This window comes from Ranitomeya imitator, chromosome 3 (assembly GCF_032444005.1).
Source record: "Ranitomeya imitator isolate aRanImi1 chromosome 3, aRanImi1.pri, whole genome shotgun sequence".
Classification (NCBI taxonomy): Eukaryota; Metazoa; Chordata; class Amphibia; order Anura; family Dendrobatidae; genus Ranitomeya; species Ranitomeya imitator.
Genome location: NC_091284.1, coordinates 234,690,811 through 234,715,510, shown reverse-complemented (window position 1 = coordinate 234,715,510; position 24,700 = coordinate 234,690,811). Strand labels below are relative to the sequence as shown.

At 43.1% G+C, this 24,700-nt stretch overlaps 1 protein-coding gene across 1 annotated transcript in view; it reads left to right on the top strand.

Moving 5' to 3' along the window:
- Positions 1-6,267: 6,267 nt before the first annotated feature.
- The window catches only part of TMDD1 (transmembrane and death domain 1), a 31,653-nt gene continuing 13,220 nt past the window's right edge, over positions 6,268-24,700 (top strand). Inside the window, exons 1-4 of the mRNA XM_069759766.1 lie at positions 6,268-6,337; positions 8,132-8,299; positions 9,639-9,758; positions 19,286-19,438. Coding sequence (XP_069615867.1) covers positions 6,268-6,337; positions 8,132-8,299; positions 9,639-9,758; positions 19,286-19,438 — 511 coding nt within the window. The remainder of the gene's footprint in view (positions 6,338-8,131; positions 8,300-9,638; positions 9,759-19,285; positions 19,439-24,700) is intronic.

Here is a 24,700-nt window from a genome sequence, read left to right as displayed (position 1 = left end):
CTGTGTTCTCCAAGAAACAGCTACTGCCGGACTGGTGGAATCTTATCTCACCAAGAAAAAAAGGATCAGTAGTCTGAAATCAAACATACCAAATCTATATCCCACCCAACATTATTGGTCAGTGGAGAGTTGGGAGGCCCTAATTTACATTAGACTGAGCCATCAATATTGGCAGGATCAGATGAGATTAGTCTAATGTGTACGGGGTTATTAAACCAATAAGTGACCTAATGCAAACACGTTTTCATTTATGTAAATGTGTTTCTAAGTATTCAAGGTATCTACCAACCATTTGTAAAACCCTTGGTAGAGCAGATTATCTACACCCGACTTGCAGCGTTAAATGACAGCCAATCAACTACATATTTGCTGCTTATTTGCTGATTGAAAGTTGCTTAAAGGGGTATTCCCAGGTTTGAAACTTAACCCTATCTGTACTTCCTGATCACTGAGTGTCCATCCGCTGTGGTCCCCCTTACGCTCTAAAACCCCAGATGAATGGAGCATAAGTTGATGATGCGCACTGCAGCTATATTATAAGGGGAGTTCAGAAGACCAGGCGAGTGCAGTACTCGGCAATCAACGGCGGTCCCATTAAGAGTGAATGGAGTAGTAGTGCACATGATCGATCGTTACAGCCCAGGTTTTACAAATTGCACGGGTCACTATGGTTGGAAACTCCTTCAATCTGAAAGTTATCCTTTATCCTTGGATAGGGTATAAGGCTGCCGTCACACTAGCAGTATTTGGTCAGTATTTTACCTCAGTATTTGTAAGCCAAAACCAGGAGTGGGTGATAAATGCAGAAGTGGTGCATATGTTTCTGTTATACTTTTCCTCTATTTGTCCCACTCCTGGTTTTGGCTTACAAATACTGATGTAAAATACTGACCAAATACTGCTAGTGTGACGGCAGCCTAACTTTCAAACTTGAGAAAACGCCTTTAAGACATAACTGTATAGAAAGCTAGTAATCGGTTTCTAATCCAAAAGGATAAAAAATAAAGATAAGTAAAATAAGCATTAAACGAAAACAGATTAAACAAATACTTAGCATAAGTTATATTTTACTTTTATATCCATCTGTAAATCTCTTCCTATACCACGTTTTAAATTATTATGCATATTGTATTTAAGTGAAAATGAAGCTGTAATTTTTTTGTTTTTCAATAAACTCATGGATGAATTGGATCACTGAAATCAATCTCAAACACCTGTGATATTAGTTTGCCAGGTGAGCCTGTCGAGGGAGGATCTAAAGTGATTCTTCACGGTTAACTCAGTGATTTCCAAATTAATCTACAGGGCGTTGCCGGCAACTGAAAATGACCAGACAGAGACGGATGTCTCTGTTTGGGGGGGATCAAACAGATCTCTGGGCCCCCGTTTATTGTCTGACTTTTCATAGTCATAGAAATTATACTTCAACCAATCAGCATAAGAACACGTTCACAGTTCTTAACCTATAAGAATGCAGGAACAGTCTGTACGTCAAAGTCTCGTAGAACAATGCACCCTCAGTCTCATGTCCTGGCAGATTGCAACAATCAAGGTCTCAAAACAGCTGTAAACTTTAGCCTACTAACAAAATTTATATCAAAACAACAAAATGGAGTCGAAAAGCACAAAATGGAGAATCCTTCTTAACATGTTCCTTCACAAGCCCAATTAAAGGAAAACTATTTAAGATGGACATTCCACTTTATTAAGCAGGTCACAGGTTTCAAGAAATATGGGAAATAAAAAGGATCTCTATGCTGTTGAAAAGCATCAAATAGTGCAATACCTTGGACAAGGTATGAAAACATTAAATATTTCACAAAAACTTGAGGGTGAAGAGAATTGTGGCTGATACAGAGCAGATGCATGTTCGTGCAGATAAAAGCATAATGAGGAAGGTTTCTGCCAGACAAATTCATAACATTAAGAGAGCAGCTGCCACATACCATTTTAAAGCAGCAAATGGGTATTGGAAGCAGCTGGTGCCTCTGGAGTCCTGCGAACCTCAAGGTGTAGGATCCTCCAGAGCCTTGCAGTTGTGTATAAACTTACTCTTTGGCTACACCTAAACAGTGCTCACACACAGAAATAATTGCAATGCAACCAGACATACATGAAGACTAATTTTGAAAAAGTTTTGTTTACTGATGAGTGCCGTACAACCCTGGATGGTCCAGATGGATGGATTAGTGGATGGTTGGTGAATGCCACGATGTCCCAACAAGGCTATGACATCAAGGAAGGATGTGACAGTGTTATGTTTTATACTGGAATCATGGGAAGAGAGCTGGTAGACCCTTTTGAGGTCCCTGTAGCTGTGAAAATGACCTCGGCAAAGTATATAGAGTTTCTGACTGACCACTTTCTTCCAAAAAGAAGAACCATGCCATCCATAGCAAAATCATCTTCATGCATGACAATGCACCATCTAATGCTGCAAAAAACACATCTGAGTCATTGGCTGGTATGGGCATTAATTGAGAGAAATTCATGGTGTTAACACCATCCTCCCCTGACCTCAACCCTATAGAGAACCTTTGTAGTATCTTCAAGCAAAAGATCTATGAGGGTGGGAGGCAGTTCACAACAAAACAGCAGCTCTGGGAGGCTATTCTGACTTCATGCTAAGAAATACAAGCAGAAACTCCCCAAAAACTCACAAGTTCACTGGATGCAATAATTGTGAAGGTGATATCATATTTTAGATTGAAAAAGCTTTTGATTACAGTAACTGTGATCTCTTAATGCTGAAAATTGAACAAATTACCATTTTCAGTTCGAAGAAGAAATAGCATCAAGAATAGGGTAATGTTTGACAAGCTTGATTTCCGCCGTTACCCACAAATTAAAATTCAAACCTGCCCACACCAAATGTTGCAACACTCTCAGCAGGGCCTGATCAGAAGAGGACAATGAATTTATGGCCTTCACCGCCCCAACAACACACAACCAAAACAAATCTTTCTATTCCGAATGCTCCTTCCCCTCAATGATATTGCCACGACAATGGGGAACACCTCACGTAGCACTAGGTTAGCCGATAGACCCTTTTCTTTCCAAACTCGTGGCCAATGAGCCACCAACCATTCGCCCTGAAAAAAACAAAGAAAAACCCTGTTCGTCCACAGAACCCACGAAAATTCCAAGACACTCAGCCGACACCACCGGCGCAATCCAAAGAGACTTACCATTATAAGAATCCAGAAAAAATGCCCAAACTCTCAAGTCCTCTTTCAACTTCTTTCTAAGCCTAATGAAATGTGACGGCGCCTTAATCCCCACCGTAGCCAAAGAAAGTCTGCGACAAAATGCTCTGCCCATTGGCATAATCCAACATGCGAAATTCAATTTTCCAAGCAGCGACTGAACCTCGCACAATGTGACTTTCTTCAAGCTACCAACTCGTTTCACCTCTGTCCTCATGTCTCCTAACTTTTCCTCTGGTAGTCTGCACTTCATTGCAACTGTATCTATCTCAATACCCAAAAAACTCAGAGATGTCACAGGACCCATAGTCTTTTCCGTCGCCAATGGAACACCGAATCTCTTTGCCACCCCTTCCATTGAATGAAGTAAAATAGAACAATCCAGGGAAAATGCCGGACCAACAAATTAAAAATCTTCTAAGCAATGCACGCATGAACTGAGACCCGACACGTCCTTAATGGTCTATTCCAAAAATGAACTAAAAGTTTCAAAATAAGTACAGGACAATGAGCACCCCATCGGCAAACAACGATCCACAAAAAATCCTCCGTCCCAAAAACACCCTAACAAATGCATGCTATCCGTGTGAACCGGTAGCAAACGAAAAGCTGCTTCGATGTCGGTTTTAGCCAACAAGGCCCCCTGTCCACATTCTCTAACCAGGCTCATTGCCGTATCAAAGGACATATATAAAGCAGAACATAACTGAGGATCGATCCAGTCATTTACCGATAGACCCTTCGGAAAAGAAAGGTGGTGAATCAACCTGAATTTATTCATTTCCTTCTTTGGCACAATTCCCAATGGCGACACCCTCAAGTTAGCCATAGGAGCTGAGTCAAATGGTTCAGCCATTCTACCTAGGTCCACCTCTTTTTGTAATTTTTCCGTGACCACACCAGGGAATTCTCTGGCTGATTTTAAATTCTTGGTTGACAACCCCAACTTAACATCGACAAAAGGAATCCTGAATCCATCTTGAAAAGCATCTTGTAGTAATGCCACCGCTTCCTTTTCCGGGTACCTATTTAGAAATTGCTCCATCTCTACCAGACGCACCGGCATCGTTCCTTTTTTCAAAACCCTCTTTTTCTCTTCCTCCCTTAAAGCATTTTGCCACCCCAAGATTACCACCGCAGGCGGAACATTCATGTTTAAATTTACATTTGGTGCCAAACCTGCACACTCCGTCATTATAGGAGAAGCACAGCCTTTTTTGTACTGCCGCCGAGTGCCCCGACTGTCCTGAGCCCCCGGTGCCCCCGAGAGAAGACTGAGAACCCTGTCCTAGCCTACCCGGGGCCATTATTCTCATCCATAGGGCTATGTCTTTATGATCCCAACGGACGTTTGGATGAACCGCTTTTCACTGACGGAATTGTTCATTGTACCTCATCCATCCCTGACCCCCATACACTCTATATGCCTCCCCGTTGGTGTCCATATAGCAAAACAGGGGGGAACAATTCTCCGGCGATTTCTCCCCAATCACACTGGCCAATATAGCAAATGCTTGCAACGAGTTAGTGAATGTGCGAGGAATCAACCGATACCTTCTCCTATCCTTGTCCTCCTTTTTGGACTCATCCCTTCTCGCCCTATCCAGGTTAAAACGTTCTAATGGTAGCAATGAAAATATTTCTACATATTCCCCTTTCCAGATTCTCTCCCTTACATCCTGTCTTAAATGTGCCCTTAACGGCCCCTCAAAACACACGTAAACTTCGCCTTTAGCCGTATCATTCAAACGTACCGATTCTTCCTTTTCCTTCTCCCCAGTGCTTACTGCCAAAGAGTCATGACCCATTACTTAACTTCCCGACAACGCTGCTTCCCCAAGATTTATTGAAGCCTCCACCACAGTACCCTGCGCTACGCGTCCCAAATCCGACCCCTTTTATGTCCTCCAATCCCCTATCCCTCATATTCCCTAATCATGCAGACAATGGCGACGGCGTGCCCTGACCACTCCCCAACTCCCATAACCGAACCAATTCTTTTAACCCTTGCAATATAATCTCTGAACCGCCACTAGCCCCCCTGACAGAGAAATCCCGCACCCTCTCAATAACATTTGAAGCTAATGACGGTAAATGAAAAGATGAACGTTCCTTCTCTCCTAGCTGCCTGGGTGCTGTGTTCCCAGCAGCCGCCGGTCCAGAATCCAGTTGCAGTCTGTCTGAACATGAATCTCTTTCGTCCTCCTGATGGCTTGTAACTGTGTAAGCTCCATACAGCTGGCCTGGATTAGCCGCTGCGTCCCCAGTGTCCAAAGAATCGATGCAACCCCTAGCGAGCCTGGATTGAGACCCGGATCTCAAGGGAGACTGTCCGGATCCGTAAGTCCCACCCCCCCAAGAAGCAGTAGAGTGCCCTGCATCTGTCGGTGATCACACACCCTGAAGCCTGCGCTCAGCGGCCGCACCTATACCTGCTGCTAAATTAGATGTGCTGGGCAGCCCGTTGTCATCCATGGGAGCAGCCGCAGCCAATGAGTGGGAGTGGCTACCGCTACGCCCCTCATCGGCTGAGGTGTGTGCCGCTGATTTCTGCCGTGTGCCGTCCACACGCCGAGCAGAGGCCCTGATGGACTGGGCCCCTGCCACTCCCTAATCTGGATCCCTTACTTCTAAAGCCGCCGGTGAGTGTGCGGCTCGCCTGCTGTCCCTAATGGGGGAAGGCGCCTGCAATACAGGCCCTCACGATCCCCTCTGCATCTGCTGCTGCCGCTGAGCCGTACCCATTCCTGGTTGGGCAGTGGCCGCACCTGGTCCCAGCTCCCTGCCCCGCCTCGCCATAGTAGCCGAGGAGGAGGCCGACACCTCCCCCTGCTGCAGGCCCCGCCGAGATGGTGGATTCTTCTCAGCTCCCGGTCCACGTGCCCTGCGCCTGCAGCATGTGATCTGAACTGGAGGGTCCCCGAAGGGGCTCCTAACGTGGCGCCGGGGCCGGGGGGTGACTTCAGGGCTAAGGTGCTCCGGAGGCCTAGACCTCTGAGGCCGCCGCCCCTCACCTTGCGGTTGCGACTGCCCGGGGTCACCGTCAGACAGCAGGCCTTGAATGTCCGACGCCTCTGGATCCAGCAGCAGCCCTCAATTGCTGCAGAATCGCTTCCACCTCCATCCTACAGGTACCCTGCAGCTCTTTTCTTTGATGCTGAAGTACCTAAAATGGTTGCCCAGACCCAATAGCCAGTGATTCTTATAGTGCCCCCTTTGGCTCCACCTTCTTCCCTCCCCCCTCTTCTTTAGCCATATCCTGACTCCCTAATTCAAAATCCATACCACTCCCAATCCAGCTACATTCAAATTGCTCGACTCCTATAGGCCCACTCAACCCTGTCATGACGTCCTTCCTTCAAGGGCTTGCAGCCCAGTATGGCCTCACTGTTCAGCAGTGGTTCTCAGACTGTGAGACTGGCGTTACCCCAAGGAAGCTGCCTCTATTTGATGGTTAGGCGCAATTGGGCAGGCTGTTTACATAGACAGGATCATATTCTGCACTATGTTTTCCATGGCTGCGCCAATCTCTAGTTCAACAAAACAGTTTACTAATTCTGTGCTTATTTTTAATCTTATCTTTTGGCTCAGGAGGCAAAAAATATATATTTAGAGATATTATGCATTTGAGCATAGAACCCCACTACTAATAGTGAGACATTAAATTGGTCAGTCTGATAAGATCTGGGCCCGACTAATTCAGTCTGGTGAGGCCCCATTAGAAAAAACTAAAGAAGCCCTGCAGTACAATATACACAGGTACAGTAATAATAAAGGATGCCATCACCTGGTGTCCAAAGTAGCAGCTAACATAAAACATCTAAAAAGTAGTATGGAACATGTAGTCACCTGAAAAACGCTAGTGTTTTCTTCATTAACTTATGGATTTCTAAAAATGTACAGAAAGCACGTGTAAAGTGAAAATCTGAAAAACACTGACAAACAATACTGGCAGAAAAAAAACATGGAAAAAGCGCCCAGAAAATCAACAAAAAAACACAGTCGCTTCAGATTTACAAAATACTAAAGAAAAGGAGCGATTCATGTGGCGTCTTCTGCTATAAGAAAGGACGTATTTGACCCCCCGGAGATAGGCTCTGATTGAACATGCCCTTATACATAAAGTACTATTTCACTATTGTATGGTTTGTTAGATATTAGCAGCTGTTTAGGCTATAGTATGTTACAAAGGACTATATTTGCTGAAATAATTCAAGAGGACCTGTGTAAAAATCCCTGAACTTCTCGGATTCTGCCACTTCTTTTTTGTTTTGCGTTGGATCACTCCATTGCAGAGATTTTCACATGTGTTGCTTTTGAAGCTCAATATGTTAAATCTCTGCTTGTAGTTCAACTGGACAGTTCTTCACTGTCCTCTCTGGGGGTGTAAGCTTTCATCCCTCCCAGATGCTGATGAAAAGTGCATTAATAGGTGCTCCCTTATCCATACACAGAAGTGATCGCTGTGTATAGGGAGAAAGCAGGAGCTGCTGGGTTTTAAGAGACTAAGCCAAGTCTGCTATGTGCCCAAAAAGCTTTATTTCCCCTGTAACTGGGGCTAATATACCAGCCCTAGTTATAAGGGAAATTAGATGATAATAAAAGTATTGAAATATTGTAATGTTTCATATATAAAAATAATTGTTACAGAAAGGGGAATTAATTTTTATATGTATTTCAGTGGTCCTTTGAGGTCATATATAAAAGGAAAAACAGACACTTATTTCCCTTATTTTTCCACTGGTATCACCAATGTGAGCAAAAAAAAGAGAACATAACAGTGACATAAAATTGAATCCTCATGTATAAAAATAAAGGAAAAAATACTTGAATATCTCAATGATATAAATTCATCTCCAATGTTGTACATAGGAAAACGGCAAAGTCCTTGTATGTAAAAATAAAAATGATTTCTGCTTCTTCAGTCGCAGATGATATAGGTCCACACATGATCACGCGCATAGCTCAACTCTTGACTCCTTTAGAATGTCAGCATTTTTATTTAAGAATTAGTGGACCCGACAGAGACCTTGCAAAACTATTAGGTCCCCCTTCTCCAAATAGTGAAAGGAAGCGTAAGCGCCGTGATATTGGTAAGTGCCTATTAATCTGATTATTACAAATTTTGGGGAGATAATTGGGATTTGCTATGCACATATTTTAATGTTTCACAACTAACGTTATACTAGATGTACAGATATAAGCATGACACCGTAATAAACCTATGAATGTCCAAATACTATAACAATATTATACTTATTACACCATCACATTCCATTCCATTTATATTACTGTTTACTTCACTGAAGGTCACACTCTTATATGGCCCACTACTTTGATATTAGGATAGATCATTACCAGATCTCTGTTCGCCTGACTCCCAGGCTCCCACCAATCATTTATTTGTAAGGTCGGTGGCAGCTGAGTGTAAATAGTGTTCAGCGCCATGCCTTGTATAGTGGTCATTCTTGGTACTGCAGCTCAGCTCTCGTAAACTTCAGAAGAAGCTGAGCTGCAGTACCCGGGAGCGTCACTGCTCAGCGTGCAGAGCACACCTTAAAAATTCTTTCATTGTTGGTAAATATTTCAAATATATGATATACCACTTCATAATAGTGAATTCTAAAAATATTAGTTACTGGGTTGTTCTCTGATTATATTATCAAAGTCAAGTAGGGGTAATGTTCTGAATAAACCGCTCAAGTCCCATACAGCTGGTGATGTTTTAGTTAAAGAAAAAATGTAATTATAACAATAGATATCTAATTTCACTCATTATAACCTGCATGTACTGAAGAAAGTGTTTGCACCAGTTTTCGGGCATAAAACCCTTTGAAAAATCTCACATTTTTTGCGCATCGTGAAGATGTGCAAAAATGTTTCTACTATTGGCATTTTCACGCCATACCAGCCAGCTTTGCCAATGTGGGCGGTGCATGGGCAGGTTGGGGCGTGGTGGCACGAAACAAATTCATAAGTCTCGCCACTGAAACATTTCTGGGGAGGTGCACGCCACTGAGGAGATGCACCAACTTCATCTTACCCCACCAGGCGCCTTTATTAAGATTCGCATGTACAAGGCCAATCTTAATGAATCAGCTTCATTGTTCCCAGCCAGCTTTTCAAAGGGAGATGCCACCACATTTCAGAGTTAGTTATACCTTGCTGCATTCATACTGCCCAACTACGGTCGGCATGAATCTGATGATTTATTCCGTGTTCACACTGGCATCATGGTTTTTGTAGACAATGACAATCATGAGACAAGTGGGAACAGAGCCTCAGAGTGCTGGAGTTTGTTGGAAGTCAGTTTCCAGAACTAATCTACAATGCAGTTAGATATTGACCAAATTATAAGTTGGCCATATATCGGGAAGACTTTTGTCTTCTTGCCCATACTATATAGAAATGTTTTTTCTTCTTTGTGACCAGTGACAATAGAAGATTGTACAAAAACACTGAAGAACTGGGTTGAGACACAAGGCAATACTGTCTACTGGGATAGAGTTTTCTCTACACTCTATAGAGTGGGACGCGCTGATGTTGCTTTAGGTAAGTTCTTATCATAATTTCTTGAATATTTACTGAATGTAGAAATAAAAGGTTTTGCCATATCAACCTAGATGATCTCTCTGCTATCTCATAGCATATGAGAAACGTTGCATCGGAAAATAGTACTGTAAGTATGAACAGCGCACATCTGATCTTCATAAAACCAGAACCTTTTTTCACATTAAACATCAGATAAGATTGGACATCTACTGAACCTCCTCTTTTAACACTTAGAAAAATTATTCGTGTTTTCTAATAGCTCCTTCAATGTCAATAGTCTGAATATACTGTACAAATACAGTATTTATACACATAGTTCATAAAGGTTACAGGGTCAGGCCATAAAATTAACATACGGTTTACCAGAAGAGGAACTCCTTAATTTACTAGAAAATTTATAAGGAATAAGCTATCATTATTTTTTACCTTACTATGAGCCATTTCTATCCTACTGAATAATCCTCAATCCGATACTTTATGGAATATGAATAAGTATTGATACTCTATGTAATTAGTTTATCAAACCAAAACCAATATTGAAATGGGAGACAGAGCTAAACAACAAATATTCTCATTAAATAGGCAGCAATCCTGTAAATTTACATATAAATCTATAATTAAAGGGAAACTGTCACCCCCCAGGGCGCTTTTAAGTAAGAGAGCCACCTTCAGCAGTACGAAGGCTGCATTCTGTGAAGGTGGCTTTTATGTTTATAATCCCTAGGAATGCTGAAATAATCAGTTTTATAAATTTGGCGCCACACCTCTATTGAGTCAGGGAGGTATGCTTTCTCCTTGACTCAAGCACCTTGCAGCCGTCCATCATCCAACCGGGCGCCGCCTCCCTTTTGCATACTTTCAGGTCCTGTCCAAAAACAAGACCTTTATGGAAAAAGATCTATGATCTTCTTCAGAATTTAGGGAAACAAAACATACAGTTGAAGACAGAAGTTTACATACACTTTATAAAAAGACATACATGCATGTTTTTGTCAAAATCTGACATGAAATCAGAATAAACCTTTCCCGTTAACTAGATTTATCATAATTATTAATATTTGCCAAATGCCAGAATAATGAGAAAGAGAGAGAATGTTTTAAGGCATTTTTATTACTGCAAAGTCAAAAGTTTATGTACGCCATGATTACTATGCCTTTAAACAATTCTGGACTGTCCATATGATGATGTCATGTGTTTGGAAGCTTCTGATAGATTTTTTAGCACTATCTGAGTTAATTAGAGACACACCTGTGGATATATTTTAATGCACACCAGAAACACACTATTTCTTTGTGAAGCATCATGGGAAAGTCTAAAGAAATCAGCCAAGATATCAGGAAGAGAATTATGGAATTGGACAAGTCTGGCTCATCCTTGGATACAATTTCAAGATACCTGAAGGTGCCTAGTTCATCTGTACAAATAATTATACGCAAGCACAAACAAGATTGGAATGTCCAGCCATCATACCGCTCAGGAAGGAGACTGGTTCTGTGTCCCAGAGATGAACGTGGTTTGGTTCGATGTTCATATCATCCCAAGGACAAAAGCAAAAGACCTTGTAAAGATGAAAACAGAAGCTGATAAGATTGTGTCAATATCCACAGGGAAAGGAGTACTATATCAACATGTGCTGAAAGGCCACTCTACCAGGAAGAAGCCATTACTCCAAAAGAAACATAAAAAGCCAGATTAATGTTTACAAATGCACACATAAACACAGACCTTATTTTTTGGAGAAATGTTCTGTGGTCTGATGAAACTAAAATTGAACTTTTTGGGCATAATTACCATAGTTACTTTTGGAAGAAAAAGGGAGAAGCTTGGAAGCCTATGAACACCATCCCAGCTGTGAAATATGGGGTTGGCAGCTTATGTTGTGGGGTGGTTTTGCTGCAGAAGGGACTGTTGCACTTCACAAAATAGATGGCATCATTAGAAAAGAAGATTATGTGGCAATACTGAAGCAACATCTCAAGACATCAGCCAGGAAGATAAAGCTTGGGAAGAAATGGGTCTTCAAAATGGACAATGACCCGAAACATACTGCCAAAATGCTAACAAAGTGGCTTAAGGATAACAATGTCAATGGTTTGAAGTGGCCATCACAAAACCCTGATCTCAGTCCTATTGAAAGTTTATGGGCAAAGCTGAAAAGGCAGGTGCGAGCAAGGAAACCTACAAACCTGGATCAGTTACACCAGTTTTGTCAGGAGGAATGGACCCGTATTCTAACCAACTATTGTGAGAAGCTTTTGGAAGGGTATCCCAAACATTTGACCCAAGTCATTCAGTTTAAGGGCAATGGTACCAAATACTAATGAAATGTATGTAAACTTTTGACTTTGCAGTAAGTAATAAAAATGCCTTAAAACATTCTCTCTCATTATTCTGGCATTTGGCAAATATTAATAATTATGGTAATCCTAATTTACCTAAAACAGGAAAGGTTTATTCTGACTTCATGTCAGATATTGAGAAAAACATGCATATGTGTCTTTTTATGTAGTGTATGTAAACTTCTAGTTTCATCTGTACATATGTCTCCACAGCTTTCTCTTTTCCGCCCTAGAGACTGATTCTCTTCCTAGAGAGATTAAATTAATCTGTTTACTTATCTTTGCAGTGGTTAAACTGCTCATAGTGGGTAAATGGAAAGCTATCGGAATTCCTACTATAAATGATGTAGTGGACAGGGTTTCAGAACATAATATGTTTGAACTCCCTCTTAAAATGCAAAGCTTAATGGTCTATTTGGAATTCTTCCTACTCTTAAGGTACTGTCACATTAAGCGACGCTGCAGCGATATAGGCAACGATGCCGATCGCTGCAGCGTCGCTGTTTCGTCGTTGTGTGGTCGCTGGAGAGCTGTCACACATGCAGCTCTCCAGCGACCAACGATGCCGAAGTCCCCTGGTAACCAGGGTAAACATCGGGTTACTAAGCGCAGGGCCGCGCTTAGTAACCCGATGTTTACCCTGGTTACCATTGTAAATGTAAAAAAAACAAACACTACATACTTACATTCCGGTGCCTGTCGCGTCCCTTGCCGTCACCTTCCCTGCACTGTGTAAGCGCCGACCGTAAAGCAGAGCGGTGACGTCACCGCTGTGCTCTGCTTTACGGCCGGCTGGCGCTGACACAGGATGCAGGAGGATTACAAGGAAGCGGACACCGGGGGACGCGACAGACACCGGAATGTCGTAAGTATGTAGTGTTTGTTTTTTTTTACATTTAAAATGGTAACCAGGGTAAACATCGGGTTACTAAGCGCGGCCCTGCGCTTAGTAACCCAATGTTTACCCTGGTTACAAGTGAAGACATCGCTGAATCGGCTTCACACACGCCGATTCAGCGATGTCAACGGGTGATCCAGCGACGAAATAAAGTTCTGGCCTTCTAGCTCCGACCAGCGATCTCACAGCAGGATCCTGATCGCTGCTGCGTGTCAAACACAACGATATCGCTATCCAGAACGCTGCAACGTCACGGATCGCTATCGTTATCGTTCTAAAGTCGCTCAGTGTGAAGGTACCTTGACATTGTGGAGTCTCTTAAAAATATTAATTCGTCAAGATAACCAGTTTAGCCATATAAATATATGGTTTGAATTATATACTATTAGTAATTTTCTTTTCTGTGTAAATTAATCTCAGATGACAATTTTCGTTCCTCCTTCCCTTGTGTCCCTTCTTTTCCCTATATTCCCATTCTTTTCTTTTTCCTTACTCCTTTCCCATCCCTTCCTCTCTTTCCTTGTTTTTCTATACCATTCCTTCTTCACTATCTTCCATATGTTTTGATCATTCCTCCCTTTTTCCTTTATAGCCCTTGTTTTATTGTCCTTTGCCCTTTTTTCTGTTCATTTTCCCTTTTTTCCTTATATCCTTTTCAAGATATTTCTATATTTTAAACAAGGTATGATATTTTGTATTCATCTCCTACACTTTACCTTTTTGTACTTTATATCATATTTATTGTATTATAGTGTTAGGTTTTCGACTACCCTTCCCCTTCCCTGTTTACGTAAAAAATTTCCCCTTAATAAGAATTATTGAAACAAAAAAGTTAAAGAGAAACTGCAACATGGGAAAGCGCTATTAACCTGCAGATATGGGGTTATTCTGCAGGATTATAGTGTTCTAAACCTGCCTGGTGCTGGCACATAGACCACCACGCCGCATTGTTCCCGGTAGTGTGTGTGTTACAGTCATGGGGGTGGCGCCAGCATAGGTTCAGTTACCGCTCTGTGTATAGAGAGCGGTGGCTTTTACTGCACCTCTGGCACTGATTGACACTGACTCTGCATTATGGCTGACTGTCAGTCAGAGCTGGAGGCGCAGTTACAGCTGCCACTCTCTATACACAGACTAGTGACTGAAGCCGCGCTGGCACCACCCCCGTGATTGAAACTTGAACACTGCAGGGTGGAATAAAGTTAATTTCCTCCCCGCAGCCGTGCTCTAAGCGCCATCGGTGGTAGGTACAGAACGCTATTAACCTGAAGATTAACCCCACCTCTGCAGGTTAATCGTGTTTTTCACAAGAAAGGTTCCCTTTAGGAGAATGCTTAAATCGTTCACTGTTTCATGACGAGTATGAAAATTAAAGTTGAAAATCTTTACCAATAGAAATTGTGTAAGTCAGAGAGAAAAAAAATATGATGTATCAACAGTCAATGGAAGCCAAAATCATCAACCAAAATAAGGCTGGATTCTAAATCAGCCCAAATACCAAAGTACCCTCCAATGATATGCATCCCAAACCATCACTGACCCACCCCCTAACCGGTCATGCTGAATAATGTTGAAAGTAGCTTATTGCTTACCACAGCATCTCCAGAATTTTTCACATTTGTCACATGTGCTTAGTGGGAATCTGCAGTGAAAAAGATGTGCACCAATGGTAAACGTGCCCATTCTGATATTCTGTGGTAAATGCCAATCAAGTTGCATAGTGCTGCGCTGTGATCGGGTCCCACTATAGGACCATGCCACATGCATATAACACACTGGAAGTCAGGTCTAGGAATGCTCCTATTGTTCTTACCTGCACAAAGGAGCAGACACATGTCCTTCTGCGGGACTGATGCCTTCTGCTTGTCTGTCTGGCTCATCTCAGATAATGGCTCGTGTCCTGGTATCTGATCCATGCTCTTAAGGTACCTTCACACTGAGCGACTTTAGAACGATAACGATAGCGATCCGTGACGTTGCAGTGTCCTGGATAGTGATATCGTTGTGTTTGACACGCAGCAGCGATCTGGATCCTGCTGTGAGATCGCTGGTCGGAGCTAGAAGGCCAGAACTTTATTTCGTCTTTGGATCACCCGTTGACATCGCTGAATCGGCGTGTGTGACGCCGATTCAGCGATGTCTTCACTTGTAACCAGGGTAAACATAGGGTTACTAAGCGCAGGGCCGCGCTTAGTAACCCGATATTTACACTGGTTACCTAAAAAAAAACACTACATACTTACATTCCGGTGTCTGTCGCTTCCCTCGCAGTCAGCTTCCCGCACTGACTGTGAGCGCCGGCCGTAAAGCACAGCGGTGACATCACCGCTGTGCTCTGCTTTACGGCCGGCCAGCGCTCACAGTCAGTGCGGGAAGCTGACTGCGAGGGATGCGACAGACACCGGAATGTAAGTATGTAGTGTTTTTTTTTTTAGGTAACCAGGGTAAATATCGGGTTACTAAGCGCGGCCCTGCGCTTAGTAACCCGATGTTTACCCTGGTTACCCGGGGACCTCGGCATCGTTGGTCGCTGGAGAGCTGTCTGTGTGACAGCTCTCCAGTGACCACATAGCGACGCTGCAGCGATCGGCATCGTTGTCTATATCGCTGCAGCGTCGCTTAATGTGACGGTACCTTTAGTTGCAGTGTTCTATGAGACATCGTAAACCTTCTTGCAATGGCACTAGAGATGAAACTGTTTGATGAGATTCAAATTTACTAAATCGCATGGATTTTACCAGGAGACTCTGTTTGCAGAGAATTTATTCTCTGCAATTTAAATATCCGTTATTATGCTTTGATGTCTAGAAAGACCTCAGAGCATAATAAACATAAGATTTAGAAAAAAACAAACTAATACTCGCCTAATTGCTCACCTCTCCGGACTCCTATCTATCCTGCTTGTTTTTCCCTGTGGCCCTCAGCAAATCTTTTTACTGCGGCTGCTCTGAAATTTCCCTGTAAAATTCAAATGATTTGATCTCGTCAGATTCACTCATCTCCAGTCCTTTCGTAAGAATCTCCTGCTGATAAAATAGTGATTTTAACAAAGCTACAATAAGCAGCCCAGTAAATGACACACCGCTGAAATCAAGGTCATTGTCTCTACATTATGCTGCTTTTAGATTATGTGTCAAAAACTGAGAGATTCTGTTTAGATCCCCTATTGGTTAGGCAATGAGTAAAGTGAAAGGCAATCAAGCTCGGACTGGCCCACGGGGCAACAGGTGAATTCTGCTGTGGGCCCCTGTGCACGAGTAAGCAACTTTCCCCTCTAACATGAGCAGTAGTTGGCACAATGCATCTGAGTCCCAGGCAAAAGCAGCTTCTCACCATTCAACAAAGTATTAAAGGGAACCTGTCACCCCCAAAATCCATGGTGAGGTAAGCTCATGTTACCTGAAAGAGGAGAAAAGGACATTAGATTATACTCAACCAGGGCATCGCAGGTCCAGTCCGGGCCTCCCATCTTCATTCTGGAGCGCTCCCAAGGGCTAGGGGGTACTCGGTACAGGGTCCTTCGGTTCTCAGGGGATGTCACGGTGGCTGACCCGGTCCGTGGTCCTTGGGATGTCCGTGTTAAAGGGAAAGGTCTTTAAAGGGATATGTTCGCGACACCACCTGTGGTATTTGGTCAGGGTAACCGACGCTGCTTTAAGGGGTCCGCTGGGGTGATGTTATGGCAGCTAGATGGTATACCTTCCCACAGGTGAAGTATGTCCCCAGGGCTACTGTTATGGACCTGGTGGTTAGGAGCAACCGAAACGACCTGATGGTTAAACTAACAAAGGACAAGCTCTGGGAAGTGGGAGTTCTGCTGACCGCAACCCCTAATCCTATCACACACACTAGAAATAGCCGTGGAGCGTACCTAACTCTGCCTAGACGCCTCTTCACAGCCTAAGAGCTAACTAGCCCTAGAGATAGAAAATAAAGCCTACCTTGCCTCAGAGAAATTCCTCAAAGAAAAAGGCAGCCCCCCACATATATTGACTGTGAGTTAAGATGAAAGTCACAAACACAGAAATGAAACAGGTTTCAGCAAAGGAGGCCAGACTTACTAAACAGACTGAGGATAGGAAAGGTATCTTTGCGGTCAGCACAAAAAACTACAAAAAGACCACGCAGAGTGTGCAAAAAGACCTCCGCACCGACTCACGGTGTGGAGGTGCCACTCTGCATCCCAGAGCTTCCAGCTAGCAAGGCAAAATCATGATAGCAAGCTGGACAAGAAAACAATGAACAAATAATTAACTAGCAGGGACTTAGCTTCTGCTGGAGTAGACAGGTCACCAGAAAGATCCAAGAGCGAACTGAACCAGTACAAGAACATTGACAGCTGGCATGGAGTAATGATCTGAGTGGAGTTAAATAGAGCAGCCAGCCAATGAATAAACTAAGTCACCTGTGGAAGGAACCTCAGAAGCAGCAGCTCCACTCACAGCCACCAGAGGGAGTCCATGGACAGAACTCGCCGAAGTACCATTCATGACCACAGGAGGGAGTTCGATAACAGAATTCACAACAGGCTTCCCAGTGTGTAGATGGTGGATGGTGTGAGGCGCAGTGAAGAACGAGGACACAAGGTTGCAGTTTCTTTACCTTTTACTGAAGGCTTCAGCATCCACAGTCCAGAGCACCAGATCACAGGGCAGGTAGAGTCCGGACGGTTTGGAGGCAAATCAAGAGTCCCCTTGTCCGGGTAGAAATCAGTAGCCTTCCTTTAGCGCCTTGGTGTTGTAGTACCTTACTGCTAAGCCCCTCATAAGGTCCTCACAGATGTTGTAGATGTTATGTCTCTCTCTCTGTCCCCCAGATGGATAGGACAAACTCGTATGACCGGTGGCTTGAGGCGTTTTACAGGGACTCTATCATGCCCCGGCCTCTAAGCGGTGCCACCTTGCCTCCTGGGTGTAGGGGTGGATCAGTAATGTGAAATTAGCTGTCCTGCCGGTCTCTGGAGCAAGGCATAAAGGACTGTTGCTCCCTCGGTGTTCCGGATACCGGGATTCTGCGCCTCAGAAGGAGGCAGCCTGTGTAGGGCAGAACTCCTCCTGGTATCCACTCCTTTGCTATGACTTCTTCACCCTCTCTACAATACAGTTATCTTTTCGTGTCTCTTTCCTTGGGGCTGCCGCACTTAGGGCATGCACAGCTCCGTGTCCTTCTGTCTCAGCCTCTGACAGGCTCCTACCCCTGTCAGGGACCAACTACCTGAGCAAAGCTCAGTCAGCAACTGCCTAACTTCCTCCCCAGACAACCAGTTTTACCTAAGTGTGAAGAGTGCCCTAATAAATAAGAGCATAGCTCCCCCTGGTGGCCTGGAGTGCGAAATGTGTTGCATGTTTTTGATACCTGGATTCGGTCGTCTCTCTTTGCCTCCAAACATAACATCACTCCCCCCTAGAGGAGAATGATATTACTGCAACGACCAGGACCCTGGGGAGCTGCCATTCCATGATGTCCTCTTCTGGTCTTCACGCCGCAGCTCCGGCGCAGGCAAAGTACTGCAGTGCCCAGGCGCCGGAAAGGTCAGAGAGGCCCGGCGCCTGCGCACTGCAGTACTTTGCAGGGAGGACGTCATGGAATGAAGATAGGAGGCGCCAGAGTGGACCTGAGACACCCATCGGACCGGACCGCACCGGGAACGCCCCTGGGTGAGTATAATCTAACCTCTTTTTCTCATCTTTCAGGTAACATCGGGGGCTTATCTACAGCATTACAGAATGCTGTAGATAAGCGCCTGATGACGGTGGGCTTACCTCGTCATCGATTTTGGGGGTGACAGGTTCCCTTTAAGTTTATTATTACATAGAAGCATAGACAAATTTGTGGAAGAAGGTAATGCAATATTTATATGTAGCTGTACAGTGGCCCCCAGATGCAACGTTACTGGTGGACCCGTGCCAACTCAGTCTAACACTAAAGGCAAATCTGTATGGTTGTGAATTGTAATTGAGCAGTCACCCCTTACAAGGACTGACACATGGCTTTCAGGGACCAGTGCAAAGGTCATAGTGACAAAAGTAGGATGTTTGCTATGGTAGACAGGTAAGCAAGATGTCATATTATTACTGCATATATCAAGAAATAGCCAATTTCTCTTACATCTATTTTTACTATTCATGCCAAAGGTTATAGTACAATCTGTTCCATCTGTGTACTGGAGGTTTTTGGGTATATTATTCCATATTTTGCCATATCCTCTAAGAAGGTTTGGAAAGTGTGAGTATGAGGTTGTGTTCAATCGTTATACGTTCAAATTTCCATCTCTGTTTTTTTTTAACAGAGCTTGCCAAAAATTTAAACCAGGACAAAGCTATGCAAATGAAGAAGAGCGCAAATGAACTGACCAAAATTGCACATGAGTCAAAATCATCTTTAGTTATTTCTGAAAATGATCAATTTCAAGAAGGAGAAAATGTGCGGCAAGTGAGAGATTGTAAGCACACAAGGCTGTCCTAAGCTTCTAAATAGTCAGAAATCTTAACAATCCTTATTTAACCCCTTCCCAACATCCGCCATATTTGTATGGCAAGTGTCAAGTGCGCATGTTGGGAGCAGGCTCAGGAACTTATTCCACTCCAAGCAGTAGTGATGCTGACTGAAGTGTACATCTATGGGGGCAAATAGCTGTTATCATGGTAGTTTAACCCATGAGATGCCTCATTCGGCAGTGACTGCTGTACCTAATTGGCCAGTCCATTCAGGCGATGGAATTGAGGAGTGCCAATGGGTTCTCCTGACAGCTGAAGAAGTCCCCTGTGTCTACCACCTTTGACCTCCTATTCAAAAGAAAGCAATAAAATGTAACCAACCCCTTCACTACCTTTGACGTACATGTACATCAAAAGTCCTGTCCCTGCCATTGATGTAGGATCACACGCTGAACCCGCATCTTTTCTCGCACTTCATGACTGCTTAAATACTTTCTGATTTAAAGGGATTATGTGGGACCGATCTATTCACGAAGTAATCATAGAATAATATTTTCAGAGTATAATGAAAAACATAGCATCCCCGTTCATATCTCGGACCCCACCAGCCTCATACTGATGAGCTATCCTATGGATATCGGACCCCACCAGCCTCATACTGATGAGCAATCCTATGGATATCGGACCCCACCAGCCTCATACTGATGAGCTATCTTACAGATAGGTCAACAATGGTTCAGTCCTGCGCAACTTATTTAATTCTGACTTTACATGTTTGAGTTCATTACTGATGTTCCTTACCAGAATGTATTATGATCTTGCAGTATTGATCTGTTTTATAAAATTAATTGATCCATATATTCAAGCATTAGGTTGGGGCTGCACTGCGAATTTGGCTGCCACACTTGCTGCTACGTCGCAGCACATTACAATTGAGTGGGGTGACATTGCAACTCTGAGAGCACTGCAGCCGTGACAATGAAGTCGCATGAAGTCCAACCACCTCTGACTTTTTGCAGTACCCGAATGGTCACAATGCGACTCCATTCAAATGTATGGCGCTTCAATGTAGCAGCGACACCTTGCGAACTTTGGTCACATGACAGTTGTCACAGCCAAAGTCGACATATAGCCCCAGTTTTATATACTGTATACTCACTCAGTCTTGCCATAGGTTGTCCGCTTGATATGATGTGTACCCAGGTTACTGTCTAATCTACATTTATATGTTGCTCTTCTTTGCATGATACTTACAGTATACTTCTTCCTCCATTACTAGTATCAATGGATTTGTCTCCTGTTTTTTTTTAATAATCTAGATGTAAAACAGGATTTTATAAAATGATCATAAAACTGGCATCTACCAAGCCTGCATTCTGCTGCCTGGTTTATCAATTCAAAAAATACGTTTCACTGCTTGTGGTCTCCAGTCAGTTCCTGCTGACTTACAGCATTACATATTGTAATCTCACGACTGTACGACACTTCATAGACTAAAACTACCAATAAATGAATCTTTAGATGAGTAGTCATTATGCTAAAGTTTCTCCAAGAAGTTGTCTGCATCTTAACAGCATATTTGCAAACTATGGAAAGATTAGTTTATATGCTACATGTTGTAACACTCAACATACCTGTTCTGTGAAATTGCACAACGTATCACCTTACGACACTGCTGTTTGTCATGCATATTTTCCTCTATTATAACCATACCGTCAGTTGACCCAAGCAGTTCTAGAAGATCAAACATTGTTGGCGATGTTCCATCCTTTGATAAGTCCGTGTCGAAAGTCAGTGAGCTTTTCAGCCTGATTCATTCCACTGCTATTTGGCATTCAAGCATGTAGCGCTATTCAATGCTACCAATCAGTATAGGTGACGTGGCCGAATCTTCAATTTAGACAGGTTGTCCTTCTAACTTTTCCATATAATAAAAAGAACTTGGCAGGCACTAGAGATAAGCAAATAAATTTGATTGTAATTGATATCTACTCAAATTTTTCAAAAATCTGCATTGGTCAAAATGCAGATTCTTTTTGTTTTTCAATGCCACCATTTTTCTGAACCGTAAAAGTCCATCAAAATGTAAAATAAAAGAAAGAGGTCCTTATACTCGCCTCAACACTCACCTTTCTGGCCCCTCCACTCCCAACGTCACCCGTCTGGTCCTCATCGCATCTTCAGATCGCCGCCGTTTGTGTTGGCTTCTCATGCTGGGCCCAGATTTCCAGGACTGAAGAGGCCTGGCAGGGTTTTACGCTTGCACTATTCAAGGCTATGGTGCACGGCATGACTCATGATACCATGACCTTTCGACTGCTTGCTGGGAATTCAACTAGAGCAGCGGTGATCTGAAGATATGATGAGGACCAGACGGGTGACTGTGAGGAGTGGAGAGGCCAAAAAGGTGAGTGTTGAGGTGAGTATATGGATCTCTTTCTTTCAGAGGAGTGGAGGGTCCGGAAAGGTGAGCGATGAGGTGAGTATAAGTATTTTTTAGATATCATATTTATTATACTCTGGGGTCTGGAAAGATCCCACAGTGTAATAAGGGACATTAAATTTGAGGAGAATAACTTTCCCTCAAGTCAAATTTCCCAGGAATATCTGCATGAACAGGCAAATTCTAATTTTGCCTGATCAGTTCATCTCTACTTAGCACTCAATTATCACTTATGAATTAGATGAGTTTATTATTACAGAAGCAAAGGATATAACATAAGATGACGTTTCAGTCATCTAACGTGACCTTCATCGAACATTTACCATATAACTTAAATATTTAGGGGGAGTTCACACAGGGCGTTTTTGCTGCTTTTGTTTTTGCAGCCAAACCTGATCTTCTTGGCAGAAAAGAAGCTGTGCCAAAAACGTAGCTTTAGGTGCATTTTTGGTGGGTTTTTGTCACGTTTTTGGTGTGTTTTTTTCATGCGTTTTTTTTCTCTTTGTGCATGCCAATATAGTTGAGTGCACACAGAGAAAAAAAACAACTTCCTGTAGATAGATAGAATGAATAGATAGATTGATAGAATAGATAGTGTTATGTTCCATGAATGAGACATTTTACAGATTGTCCTGTACATTTTACATGCTGTATTGCAGTTCTCATATTATTTATTGTTGCTATGTGTTCCTGTGTTTTGCATCAAGTTTGTCCCTTCTGTCTCCCTGTCTCCCTCTGCTGGGTGTCATGTCACTTCCTCCTTCTTCTGCCTGTGTCTAAGTCTCCATCTTGGCTTCATTAGAGGCACATGTGCTTTCAGCTTGTCTCAAGAAAGTCTTTTTTACCTGCTGCTGCTGTTTATGCATTCAACAAGGATTCTTAAAGAAATCAAAGTCTCTTCTGGATTCTTCATAACATGTGTGCCGACAGCTGAGTTAAGCTATCTGCGAACGTCGCCAATTGTAAGTAAGGTGAAGAGATTCAGCATCTCACAGAGCCATATTTGCAGCCATAGGCCCCGGGAACAGAATAGATAGAATGAATAGATAGATTGATTTACACTTAGAATACTGTGCACAGTTCTGGTCTCCGGTGTATAAGAAAGACATAGCTGAACTAGAGCAGGTGCAGAGAAGAGCGACCAAAGTTATTAGAGGACTGGGGGGTCTGCAATACCAAGATAGGTTATTACAATTGGAGCTATTTAGTTTGGAAAAGAAGACTAAGGGGTGATCTTATCTTAATGTATAAATATATGAGGGGACAGTACAAAGACCTTTCTGATGATCTTCTTAATCATAGACCTAAGACAGGGACAAGGGGCATCCTCTACATCTGGAGGAAAGAAGGTTTAGGCATAATAACAGACGCAGGTTCTTTGCTGTAAGAGCAGTGAGACTATGGAACTCTCTGCCGTATGATGTTGTAATGAGTGATTCATTACTTAAATTTAAGAGGGGATTGGATACCTTTCTTGAAAAGTATAATGTTGCAAGGTATATATACTAGATTCCTTGATAGGGCGTTGATTCAGGGAACTAGTCTGATTGCCGTATGTGGAGTCGGGAAGGAATTTTTTTCCCCAAAGTGGAGCTTACTATTTGCCACATGGGTTTTTTTTGCATTCCTCTGGATCAACATGTTAGGGCATGTTAGGTTAGGCTATGGGTTGAACTAGATGGACTTAAAGTCTTCCTTCAACCTTAATAACTATGTAGAATAGATAGATTACCTGCGGTAACCTCTTCACTGGCATTTTCCCATGGTCCAGAGTTTACCTCAGGTCAGGCTGTGAGGGAGCGCATGCTCAGTGACGTCATCCCCGGTCACTGAAGCAAGTGCCGGAAGCATCTCCTCATTCCCCAGTAGCTTACAGCCGGGAGCGGTCGCATTAGCAGCGCTCCCAGCTGTAAGCTTTATCTCCCCCAGATATGGATTACTTACTGCGTGGGACACTCATGGCCTCACAAGGCCCATTCATACAATAAATAGACACAACAAACAGAAGGTGGAATTAATGGCCGTGTCATTTATTTTTGAGTTACTTAAATTTCATAACAAACATTTTGACCTTAAAATTAAACTCTTTAACTAACCGGAAGTTTAAAACACCTTATAAACCAATCCACCCATAAGGGCAATTTTCCTCGCAAAACAAATGATCACGACAGGATATCTCAACCATAAAATAGGGGAGGGAGGGTGGGATCTTCTGTTTCTTCAGCTCTTCGACTGAGGTAAAATTCAAATTGCTGGGCTTTTTATAACCTTCTAAAAAGCCCGCCAAACACCCAACGGCCAATAAAAATCCGTTATTTTAATCACCAGACACACTGGATAAAACCAGATCAAACCGCTCCTGGCCCACTACCAGAGCTAACTTTACCACACCACATTAACCCTTGCACAGCATTAAAATGCAAGATTCTTCATGTTCAGGGCCTGTGAAGCCATGAGACCCCCCCTATAATTCTGATATTATGGTCGGGGGAGGACTTACATGGCCTCACAAGGCCCATTCATACAATAAATAGACACAACAAACAAAAGGTGGAATTAATGGCCGTGTCATTTATTTTTGAGTTACTTAAATTTCATAACAAACATTTTGACCTTAAAATTAAACTCTTTAACTAACCGGAAGTTTAAAACACCTTATAAACCAATCCACCCATAAGGGCAATTTTCCACAAGCCAAGTCTCAAAGAGACATGGCCCCCCCACCACCGCACAGCCATTTTTCCACCATCGTTTGGAGATCTAGGTTAAAAATGTCCAATCCTATATCAGAAAGATGAATCAAGTCGCTCCTGTAGAGACCGGG